The 12,857-nt window shown below is 41.5% G+C and overlaps 1 protein-coding gene across 1 annotated transcript; it reads left to right on the top strand.

The window, feature by feature from the left end:
• The first annotated feature begins 3,923 nt into the window (after positions 1-3,923).
• hoxb7a (homeobox B7a) lies at positions 3,924-12,512 on the top strand. Its single transcript, XM_042391546.1, has 2 exons — positions 3,924-4,568; positions 11,124-12,512. Exons 1-2 carry the CDS (start codon positions 3,995-3,997, stop codon positions 11,387-11,389), a joined length of 840 nt encoding a protein of 279 aa, XP_042247480.1. The 5' UTR covers positions 3,924-3,994; the 3' UTR covers positions 11,390-12,512.
• Positions 12,513-12,857: the final 345 nt, after the last annotated feature.

A 12,857-nucleotide genomic window follows, 5' to 3' on the forward strand; every position in this document is an offset into this window, starting at 1 on the left:
CAGATTAAAAAAAAGAGAACATTCATAAAAATAAAAACGAGAAAAAATGTAATAAAATGTCAGCGTTGCCTTCTGCATTTCATGTGAAGCAGAGTTCTGTTATGTGGATGATGATTTTTAATCTCTATTATCAATTAAGAGGCAGTTAGAAGAAAGAAGTATTCATCAAAAAGAGAGACAGAAATAGTTAAAGAAGTAACTCCTTCCTCCTTCTCCCCTTTTTCTCTACACTTTCCCCCCCATCCTTCTCCTCAACCTCCCCTTCTTCCCCTCATCCTCTTCCCTTCCTCCTGTCTCCTCTATGAAGCCTCTGTCAGCACTCAGACTGATAAAACCGTTCAGTTCACGAGGCCAAACATTTGAGCCTCGACTCGGAAATCTCCTCTTAAAACAACAGACGCCCCCCCCTCCCTTCTCGCCTCCACACACCCACACCCACACACAGTCTACATCCTACTCAAACATCACGTTATTTATGGCCTGGTCCTCCACCTCCACTTACATTATTACAGGCCTCTATATTCACCATTACACTGCCTTCCATCATCATCACGATGACGACTTGAGGTCGGATTGTTTCCATATGAGAGGATCAAACACACTGCGCATACACGTATATCTCCATACGGTTTGGAGTTTGGCTTGTTATCAAGGCATCGAGGCACAACATATTTGTCTGCTCAGTGTTTCCAGGCGTTAATTGGGGGGAAAAAAGCTTCGTTTTATCTCACGTGGAAAAACTGCGATAGGAAGTTCAACACCGCTGAGTGTCGTTTGAATGTGAGATCAGACATAGACAGAGAGGCTGCAGACTTCACTTACACCCCGAGACGTCTTCACCAGGTGAAAATAATCAAACAGGCAGCCGATAAAACGTGGATTCTTCTGCGAGACGTTTTGGCGCTAAAAGGGTTTCCGTTGTTGGCATTATATTTATGTTTGAACAAAAGTCAGAAAATCATTAATGGACATCTTTGACTGTCCCACTGAGCAGTATTGATCTGTTAAAGGGGTGTTCCAACAAAATCAAAGCAGTAATCCTCACTTGTAGTCCTTAGTATGGCTCTAGTTCCCACAATGCAACTATAATGCCCACTTCTTTCAAACCCTGGTGACGTCTCTATAACATTATGAAATTATTTTTTTTCGAAATTTGTAAAGCTCCTCCACAGCAACATAAGACATTATGAACAAACTGAGTAGCACTGTCCATTACTAGACTGAACTCCATGGGAGTTGCAGTGCACCTTTAAGTCGTCGAATTAGCACTATTGATGTTTGGTATGGTTTGGTTTGTTTTATTGACAACATTCTAAAATATTTACTAAATACAATATATTACACTTCGTCAGGGGTAGAAGTAGTAAGTCCTGGACGTGTTTCCATCATTGTCCTGGTGTTTATACAGTCCACCAACCTTAAGATGGAGACAGGTATTCAACGTCTGACAGTAACAAATATTAGAAGATTTAGAAGATTAAAGTATGGGGGGCCCTGAGAGAGAGTTAGGCGTTTGGCTCCACTTGACCCCCTCTCACAGTGCACCACACATGGAAGCTTCATTACATGCCTTGAAACCAGAAACTAACCATATAGGCTACTACTGAATAGGAACCATGACTGGCCTCAGGCTTTAGGAATTTGCACCATGTGAGCACAATATCAACTAGGATGGAATGGGAAACACACGGGCCTTCCACAAGACAAGGTGGTAAGACCCAGATTAAGTAAATATGCAAAACCTAATTTTGCTGATATTGTATTGTGGTGGTAATTCTCCAACATATGTGCAGTTAATGAAAATACCAAAACTCATTTGACATGCAGAGAAGCAGGTCAGTTATTGCCTGAATGTACGTCTTTAAAACGCTTTTTCCTCATTTTGCCTTCTCTGCTTCATATTGATCAGTGTATATGTTAAATACTTGATGCATAAGAATCTGCTTTATATGAGAGTGGAAACAGAGCTCATCCTTTTTAAATTACATCTGCTCAGGTGGATGTGAACTAATTTCTGATTCTATCTGAGATGATGTTACGTTCGGAGCAGTTGAAACTATTTTGTTCCAACTTTATGAGTGAACAACAGCGACATGACACTTGGCCTTTTGCAAAGGTAAATGACTTTATGGCGCCTCTGAGGGGGGACAGGTTTTACGCACAACACACCCAGGCTTTGCTGAAGCCATCTGGACCGTGTGCAACACACAATACATTTAAAAAGCATGGAGAATGAATGCAGGAAACTGGAGTTTGCGCAACGCACGCACACATGTAGATACACTGTTATTTCAGTGTTTATGGATTAAACAAATACACCTTATCTTTCTAATCCCATTTGTCCCACACCCAACCCCTTGGATTTTTACGCACGCATAACTCCTCTCGGGCATGTTAAATATTACACTCAGCACATAGATGTTATCCAGCTAAACTCAGCGCTCCGTGGCAGGGAAAGGTCAACGTCATGGGTACGGATCCAAGAAGGGAGCACCTGCCAGCCAGGTGAGTTAACTCTGTCAGCGGGGGAGGACCCAGTGGCGGTGACCAGAACTAATCAGATGTAAATTCAAAGGCGGATTCCGGCATAGGTTTGTATCTGGTCTGGTTTGTATTGAATGGCCTTGATGGAGACACCTGGTATTTATCAGTTTCGTTCAAATGTGCTTCTTCTCCTTCTTTTTTTTTTTTAAATGTAAGGACATGTATAATATACAGCAATATATTTAGCAACATACTTCTTCTCTGATATACCCAACATCTATCCTCGCTTTCTTCCAACATCCAGTCAGGTTTCTAGTTTTGTTTGCCTAACTTATAGCTCTAATATTTCACAAAGCATGACATAGTTCTAAGAAATATTAACCTGTAATTCTTCATGTTTTGATTATTAGTTAGATTAAAGTAGAGTGCGGCCTCCTGTAGCCGCAGCAGCTGCAGTCTTGCATTGTGAGCGTATTGCAGAATGATTTTCAAAGTGACACGTTTGACGGCTTCCATACACGTCCCTCACTTCTGTAGTGCTGTTTACACGCTCTTCTATTACTGCCCCTGCAGTGACCACTCAGCAGCGGTATACAGTACACTGGGTGCAAACAACGGCCTGTTTTGTTCTGCTGTGTGGGACCCTCTGTCCTCCATGTGTGGTCTCTACAAAGTATGAGTTCTGATAAGGCGACGTATGTTGAAAACAGGAGAAATCCATCTCCCGTTGTAGTCTTCTTGGCAACTTTACGCACGTGTCTAGCGCCGTTCCATTCCGAGTCCAATCAATATCCCATCTAAGGGAGTTTTCCGCTATTTGCGCACTACTTCCCTCACCTAGAACCCGGCAAGCAAGACGGTAAAGATTAAAGTATGAGATGGATGTTTGTCAGCCTCAGCCGTTTTGTTTTCCAGCTCTACATGGCTCAGTGATTAGTGGACACATTCAGACCTGCTGCGTATTGATTCTCTTACACTATATATATATATATATATATATATATATATATATATATATATATATATATATATAGAGAGAGAGAGAGAGAGAGAGAGAGAGAGAGAGAGAGAGAGTATCCTGTGCATACTTCTGCGGGGTTGAAATGACGCATAAAACGTCTTTTGGACCCTACTGTATATGCATCGTGTGTGTGTGTGTGTGTGTGTGTGTGTGTGTGTGTGTGTGTGTGTGTGTGTGTGTGTGTGCACGCGCGCGCGTGTGTATGCGCGCGTGTGTGTTACAGCGGTCACTCCCTGTGTGTTGCAGCTAATTTCTGCTATTATAATATTGCATCCGGAGGGAAACCCCGTCGGCCATTGGGCATCTTGACATCACATGGACCCAGGGTCACGTGGTCCGCGAGGCAATGGGAGGGAGGGGAGGAGAAGTGTGGGGTGGGGTGATTTTTTGGTGTAAATCTAGACAGTAATACCCCGCCAATAATTCACGGTGCCTCGTAAAAAGTCGACATTAAACCGCCCCGGGCCTACAAATCACCGGCGCCAAATTATGAGTTCGCTTTACTTCGCCAACGCGCTGTTTTCCAAATACCAACAAGCTGCGGCGAACTGCTCCGCTTTGCTCTTCACAGACTCTCCAACTTCTCACTCCCCGTCTTCCTCGGCTTCTCCTGCCGTGTCTTCTTCTTGCGCCCTCGTGTCCAGCGGATACCACCATCATGTCTCCAGTGGGAGAGGCGTCGGAGCGCTGCCTTTCCCTCCCTCCTCTACTTCTTCTCCTTCCTCCTCCTCCTTTTCCTCCTCCTCTTCTTCCTCATCGTTCAGTTTGTCTCTTTCGGGACTGAACGGGAGCAGCGGGGACACTCAGCCCGGCGCGCATCATTTCAACCCCGCAGAAGTATGCACAGGAGGGGCTTATAGCGTGCCTGGAGCTGGGCCGCTGTGCTCCTCTCTGCAGGGATGCGCCGCGGAGCGGTACCCCGGCCGGTCTCAGCTCTGCTCGCTGACTGGCTCGCTGGCTGCCAGGGTCCCAGAGCCGGCCTGCAGGAGGCAGAATAGTCCGGAACAGAGACGACAGCTAAACGAAGAGAGACTACGGATTTACCCCTGGATGAGAAACTCAGGTGAGGGGAGAGGAGGGGGGGGGGGGGGGGGGGGGGGGGGAGGAGGAGGAGGGGGGAGATGGGTTGGGAGGAGGAGTGGAAAAGTTATAGGAGGTGATGAGAACATTTGAGAGGCCTCACAGGTGAAAGGGAGATTTAATAGGGGGAGCACAGGAGGACAGTGTTTTCTTAAGGAGAGCTGGAGAAAGAGATGGGATGTGGTGGTGGTGGTGGTGGTGGTGGTGGTGGTGTGTGTGTGTGTGTGTGTGTGTGAGAGAGAGAGAGAGAGAGAGAGAGAGAGAGAGAAGGTCATTATTAGTTCGATCCAATAATTACGTTAAACGCTGTTTAAAGTGTTGGCCCGGTTGCGCAGCGGCCACTGCAGGTAGCTGAACTATTCCTGTCTGCCTCTTTCTCTCTGTTTTCTCTTTTTTTTTTTACAACCTCTCTCTCTTTGCAGATCTTTTATTGCTCTACGACCTCCATAAAACCATAATTTAAGACTTGGTGAATATTCATTAGGTGGTATTGTGTTTAGGAAGGGGGCAGGGGAACACAGAGGTGGCATTATCCCAAACTGAAGAAAATATCCAGAGAAAGTCTTCATCCTCTCCCAGTGTTATCGCTCATATTCAGTGTTCGGCCCGGCTCACCTCAGCCTTTGCGTCCAGATAGTCTTGTGTTTCTCTGTCAGTACGAGCTGGCCCACTGAAAGCCCATTGTGCTATTGTACTGTCACCACAATCCGCTAATAATATAAACACTATAAATTAACAGATGGGTTTTGATCTCTGAATGCCTGCCCTTTCCCCCGATTGTAAAAGCGGCTTTGTGCGATAGCAGCAGGCTGGATGCTGAATGGATGCGGGGCCTCAGAGCCTCGAACCACAACAAACACACACAACACAAAGAGCATTTTTATGTTTGAGTTAAAATACTGAATGGTAGCGTGTTAAAACTGGGAAATATGACGAGCGCCTTTGTGCGTAAAAAGTGCGTAAAGATGAAGGAGAAACTGTTGCTCCCGAAAACAACAACGCCGAACCACACAGGAGACATGGAAGCTTGTGAGAAGAATGTGCGAGGTTCTGCTTTAGTGTGAGATTGAGCACGAGGACGTGCGCCTGCGTGTATTTAAAGTAGAGGTTTTATATGGATGTGTGTGCGTAAAATTGGTTCATGTGGAAAACCACTTCACGTTTAAAGAAGTCAGTTAAATGCTTTTTTTCTTTTTCCAACAGAACTTTCACCACACACACACAGACACACACACACGCACGCACACACACACATTGCAGGGCTCAGTCAAACTCACTATGATTTCTTTTTGGAGATCAGGTCCCTCCTCATCTCATTAGCAGGACTGACAGCTACTGGACAGCTTGCTGTGGTCGCTGCAGGCTTCTGTGTTCATTTCTGTCACCGTGTGTGTGATAGAAAGAGAATTCTCGGCGTAGCAGTGTTTATGAGTGCTGCGTGTTAAAGTGTGAAAAGATGACTGCACCCTGAACTGAAAATTTTATTTGTTTCAGGCTCATAAAGTCAGACAAATTTCTTTGAGCTTTTGTTTCGAAGACCAAAGCGGCAAAAACTAGATAACAGTATTATAAAAAAATTGTTATATATAGCCATGAAATCAAATATCAATTGTAAGTGTGACACGAGGAAAACCATTCTCTAGATTGAGTTACAAAAAAGAGAATTAATGTAGACTATTCGTCATATGTTCATATCAACATAAAAACAAAGTTAAGGACGTTAAGAGATTTGTGTTACAGGGAAACAGAAAGTATTTGAATAAAATACACACACACACACACACACACACACACACACACACACACACACAAGCCAAACATATTTCTTTCTTTTGGCACTTCTAATCTTTTCTCCTTCTCTATATCGTGTGTGTGTGTCTCTCTCTCTCTCTCTCTCTGTGTGTGTGTGTGTGTGTGTGTGTGTGTGTGTGTGTGTGTGTGTGTGTGTGTGTGTGTTTAGAGGGGTCATACCAGCCAGCCTGTATAATGAATTTATAGATTTTAATTTAGATTCGATTCCAGTTCAGGGCGTCGGAAGATGATTGGAGGGAAAAGTCCCGGATGTTCCCGTTATCACCGACGAATAAGACAAACACAAGAGCACTTATTAAGGGAGGCGCTCGAGCTCTCGCCGGGACACGCACATGCGCATACACGCACATAAACATACACACCAGTCGTTTTTATACATGTATTTTTGTCTATCACTGTGTGTGTGTGTGTGTGTGTGTGTGAGAGAGAGAGAGAGAGGGAGAGAGGGAGAGAGCACAATAGAGTCCCTTGTTGTTGTTGATTGCCAGAGAATTCCAACTCCAGCTCGAGCGCGAACAAATCATCGCCGACAGCTCGAGAGCAGAAAAATATTACCAATGGAGATGAATTCTCTCTCTCTCTCTCTCTCTCTCTCTCTCTCTCACACACACACACACACACACACACACACACACACCAGTGCTACTTCAGTATGCACCAGAAAGGAACACAGATAAAAGCACACATAACACACACACACACATACTTAATCTCACACACACTTAAAGGCTGCTGACACTCAGTCACTCACACATACTGACCACTGCCTTCAATAAACTGTGGCGCGCGCACGGAAAACGGAAAAAAACGATTTTTAGTTTAACCTGTGAGAACACAGTAGCTGGTGAGCGTTGGATTTAAGTAAAGAGATCTTTCTGGAGGGCGGTGCGCTCATTTCAGAGGATGATAATTTGAGATAAAAGTTTTTTTTTTTTATTGAATATGTTTTGGACTCTGGCGTTCATGATATTTTTAAATGCAAATATAGAAAAAGGAAAATAGCATAGGTACAAATTATTTTAGTGTATCTGACTTTAATACATATCATTACAGTTGTATTCAGTGAGCTCTGTCACACAGAAGAAAAGGACAATAATCAGTTTTAAGGCGTGTTTGCTCTTACATGAATAAAATAATACGATATTAAAAATAATAATAAAAATAAAGAGACGTGAAAGTTGTTACAAAGAATTCACCAGAGCCATACAGGGGTCAAGGAAATAAATAACTAAGTAACAGAATGAATAAGGAAGTTATTAAATTAAGTTAAATTAGTTACTGTGTGCCACTGAGACTAATCTTCATATGATGTGGTGTGTGTGTGTGTGTGTGTGTGTGTGTGTGTGTGTGTGTGTGTGTGGTAATAGTTCTGTTGGAGAGAGAGAGAAACAGAGAGCTATACAAAAAGTAAGAATTAAAACCACAGACAAATTGAATTAAAGCTTCATCATCATCCTCTGACATTCTTTATTATCGTAGCACATTTGTGACACACTTATCTCATCCAGTGAGCGGTCTGTGGTGAGGACAGGGAATTAAGTTAAGTTAATACTGAGGTGAGGAACCAAAGCACAAAATCCCATCATTGAATAATGATTTGGATTTTAAATACTACATATTATATTATCTGTATTTTTAATTTCCAACGTAAAGGTCTGACTGCTGTTTTAAAGCTGCCTCTACACTGCTGGAAAATTCTGTTGGAGAATCCTTGATAGAGTCAGAGCTCATTATCAAAAACTATCAGATCAGACATTTACTCATTTAAAACATTTCTAACTTTAGACTTTGTTTTATTCAGGCAACGAAATATGTTTATATTCCCAAAGTAAATAAGATATGTATATATGTGTGTGTGTGTGTGTGTGTGTGTGTGTGTGTGTGTGTGTATGAGAAAATATCTCTCTCCCTCTCTCTCTCTCTCTCTCTCTCTCTCTCACACACACACACACACACACACACACACACACACACACACACACACACACACACACACACAACATAAGTATTTTGGAGCCTTAAATACTGGAATAATCCCTTAAAATTACGTGTTGAGATTAGACTTGTATAGAATGTAAACTAAGCCCCAGCTTGCCAGACAAAATACAGAGTCTGACCTCAGCAGCCTCAGTGCTGCACATATATACTGATACATGTGAAGCAGTCCTGCGGTGAGCGCAATAAAGCTTCTATCTGCATCTGTCAAACGGCGGTGAGGACACACTCTCTGCGTGGAGAGCTTGTACTCTTTACCAAAGAAGGCTAGAAAATCAATATCAAATCAAAGTAAATCCAGCTCATTTACACCCAGAGAACAGGACAGTTGGAGGCTGAAGATTAAAGTCCCAAAGATTTATTTAAGACCTGGCGGAAGGTATCTCCGGCTGCAAAATAAATGTGGTTGAATTGAGTGACTTTATCTGTGTGGTAAAAGCGCTAATCTCATGATCTCCTCCCAGCAGCAGGGCCTCTAACGATTAAAGAAGTAAAAACATTTACATTGTAAATAGTCCATCAGATGAAGCTGGCTGCTACAACGTGACTTTGTATATTTCCTGTGTTTACATCTCCGTTGCTTCTCTCCAACAGAAAATGTCCCATCACACATTTACGAGCCTTCACTAAACACCAGCTAATGCCGTTAAAGTCCACACAAACAGTCACAAAGCCCAGGCTGATTTTTTACAGTCTGACATTTTATAGCAGCTCAGATGACCTGCAGCTTGAGCCTGCCCGGGCTTATTTACAGATTCCTCTGCAGGACAGCACACATGTAGTACAAACATGAAACCATAAGCTTGAGATTTCAAAATAAAAGGGTTTTAAAATATGCTAAACTTTTATTTCAAGCAGCCAGCAGAGTTTACATGATTAGAACATCCAGAATTCAAGTTGTATGATGAACGTCACCTCTCAGAGACTTTCTCTGTGCGTGGAATCTGCAGAGGAAATGACTTGAAACGTTTCTGTGCTACGCAGGCAACCTCTGAGCTGTGAAAATGTGACCCAGTTTCGCTTTAACCTTCAGGCGCTGCGTGACCTCGTGAAGACAGAAGGTCAACATGTTTTCTGTGCTCACACTCACCAGTGAATCCAGCATATTTCACATGAAGAGCAATGGATTTTTCCCCTCGTTTTCTTGTAATGGAATTAGCGATGCTCTAACATGTTTATTGTACAGTAGCGGCCTGACTCTCAGCATGCTCCTACAACAGTAGGCCTGTGTGTATTTCCGCTAACTTTAGGCCTATTTATCCAAGGAAACTGGTGCTGGAAGCTCCTCCATAACACATCAGCAACCATCAGTCCCGTCTCGCACCTCTTTCCCACCTCGAATTCCTCCTTTCATTGTGTTCAAATCTGCGAACGTCTGCTTTAAAGGTAAACACTGAAGTGAATAGTGAAGAGTGGGCCAGACACACAGCTGAGCCCACATCATTGGTAACTGCTTTATGGTGTTTACCAAGCCACAAGTCAAATGTGTTTGCCAGGAAGTGAAGGTGATGACTATGTCAAGGCGGCAACTAGCACAGTGAGTGAACGGAACCGAGACGCTGAGAGGTGATTTACAGAGTAAAAGTGTTTATTTATTAAATAAAACAAAAACAAAATAAAAACTATATATTTAGTAATCGAGACAATATAGAAATGAATTCATAATTAATAGTTAAATCATTATTTCCTGTTTTTGTAATATAATGAACAGATATATTAGTTTAGATATTAAGTGTGAAGTAAATCTTTATGTATGACACATTTTTCAATTAATTAAAAGCGCTAAAAGCTGGAACTTTTAGCTCCGTTAATTACTATTAACAGATACACTCGCTGATTGGATAGTGGTCCTGTATTCCAAAATAATCCTCCCAGCTCACTGTTGATATCTTGACGCAGTTCAGTTTACAATATAACTTCCTGTTAGATTCAAACTCCATCAGTGCAGTGGAAGGCTAAACTCTGCCTCCAAACAGACAATGATAAAAAAATACAAATTCTAATTTAAAATTATAACTTTGAACTTTTAAAGTCGGAATTATGAGACAGTGAGTTAACATGTGAACTATCTCAAACTGTTGGGGAAAAGTCAGAATCTCAGTTTGCTATCTCATGATTTTGACGTAAGTCAGAATTTTAACTTTAACTGTTTTCATCTTTTGTCTCATATAAAATACAGTCCAGTAGTATGAGCTTACTGCCAGAAAACAAACACACACAATGATTTCACATAACTTGAAGTCATTTTAGAATGTGTGGGCGCTGTTGTGTGGAAGTGAATTTCTCCTGGACAACAAAGACAGAAACACATACACAAAATAATTACATAAACACAGAAAGCTAGGAAGGCTTAAAACATGTCAAAGGTATTGTAAGTAAATATTATAACTCAGAATCAATAAACTTTAAAAGATATAAAGTTTAAGAAAGTAAAAAATTCAACATTCGCGGTTATAATTTTGATCATTTCATCAATATTTTTTTCTGTTTTCTACACTTCCATACCGCAAATAAATAAGTAACATTCTCTGCAGAATATCTGTCATAACTTTAACTTCATAGACGTATTTGACGTAAATAGACTTTCATTATTGATATTCTATATGAAAACACAGCATCCCTGCTACACCACATCCATCTGTAACACAGGACTGTCTTTCAGAAGAGAGAGCAGTTTTGACAGGATATCGGGATATATATATATGTATATATATGTTTTTTGTGTGTGCAGGTGCCGAGAAGCGGCGCGGCCGGCAGACGTACACGCGCCACCAGACTCTGGAGCTGGAGAAGGAGTTCCACTTCAACCGCTACCTCACGCGGCGGAGGAGGATAGAGGTCGCGCACCTGCTCTGTCTCACGGAGAGGCAGATCAAGATCTGGTTCCAGAACCGGAGGATGAAATGGAAGAAGGAGAACAGGATGACGGGAAGTGACTTCCCAACAACGGCCTTACCTACTGCAGAAGAAGAAGAGGAGGATGATGATGATGAGTGATAATGACTGTAACACATACTTTAAGATGAGAAACTGTAAAGCTGCATTAAAGGTTTTTTAGCTCTTAGGTCTGGCATTACATTGTCATTAGTGATGTAAAAGTGTCCATTGCCCTTCAGTCAGGTTATCATCCTCCAGCCAACAACTGCCAGTATGAGCACAATGACGTTTCAAACGACAAGCATTACATATTTTACTTACTCAGCCTATATCAGTTTATCTTTTTGCCTTTATTGTTAAATATATTCACAGTATTTCAGATCTATAATCCTTGACGTAAGTGCGCCTCACTCATCTGATCTGCAACAAAGAGACACAATAGTTGTTGATGTGATGACTGAGACAGCAGCACTCATGAGTCTGTACATACAATGCTTGCTGGCGGTGTTAATATCGCTGGATATAAGGCTGGAATCGTTGGATTATTAGCATAGTGTCACGTGTTCTGAGTCCAAATTCCTCCAGCAGGACTCCACAGCGCTCTACCAACCAAACTCTGACAATTAAAAAAAAAAAAGCATATCACACAATTCCTTTAACTGTTCAATTGTAATACTGTCTGTGAATTATATTTACCTATACATTGTGGTCCTAATGTTGTTATCAGCCTTTATCTACAGGTATATAATTCTGGTGGCTTTTGCCTAAAAGCTGTTCATTTTGAAGATATTTAGCATAATCAGCATTACACAAACAACAGAATCAGCCTTAAAAAGTCAACATGTGTAGCCAGTATCACACTGTGACCTCTCTGTTCTCTATGGCTACAGCTCTGACTGTCACATACAGGATCAACATTTTAAGAATGCAGGGATAGCTAAACCTAATGTATTTGGTGGTGTCAGCGCTATTAACAAGATGACGTTTAATGTAATAATTCAGTTTCAAATAACAATCTGTCCACATTCAATTGGAATAGAAGGGATGTCTTTAAAAATAGTTGACCAATGAGTTCCTGCACATTGTGTGTTTCTGTTGTGTTCATACATGGCACTTATGGAGTTTAGCATTTCCTGAATGAATTATATGCTTTTCAAATAATTATGGGCTGTTTTTTGTCATTATTTCCTGTATTTGCAGCTGTGTTTTCATGTTGCTTAATGCATGTCCAGACTAAAATGCACTTTTTTTTCCTTGTATGTAAAAATAAAAAAAGATAACCACAATGAGCTTTTTGTCATCTGTTCATTTCCTCTTTACCTGGAAATAGTCCAAGACAGCAGCTATGTATGAAACTTTTGTATTGTTGTGGTTCTGTTGGAAGATAAAAACCAGTTTATAAAATTAAACAATCAGACTATTAAGACTGTTACACTGTCAGTAAGAATAAGAATGTCAGTAACAATAGCAGGTCATCAATAATAGTCAGAGACAATAACTTCAACATGTGGTTTTCTAAATCTGGATTATGTCTGTATGAGAGAAAAAAAAAATGACAGCATTTATTTCATCCAGTCAAGCTTCACTT

This window comes from Thunnus maccoyii, chromosome 18, assembly GCF_910596095.1.
Source record: "Thunnus maccoyii chromosome 18, fThuMac1.1, whole genome shotgun sequence".
In the NCBI taxonomy this organism is placed as follows: Eukaryota; Metazoa; Chordata; class Actinopteri; order Scombriformes; family Scombridae; genus Thunnus; species Thunnus maccoyii.

Excerpts from the sequence above, each read along its gene's own strand:
- hoxb7a (XM_042391546.1), top strand. The coding sequence starts at position 3,995 with ATGAGTTCGCTTTACTTCGCCAACGCGCTGTTTTCCAAATACCAACAA. Across the intron at positions 4,569-11,123 it reads CCCCTGGATGAGAAACTCAG|GTGCCGAGAAGCGGCGCGGC; the intron begins GTGAGGGGAGAG and ends TTGTGTGTGCAG.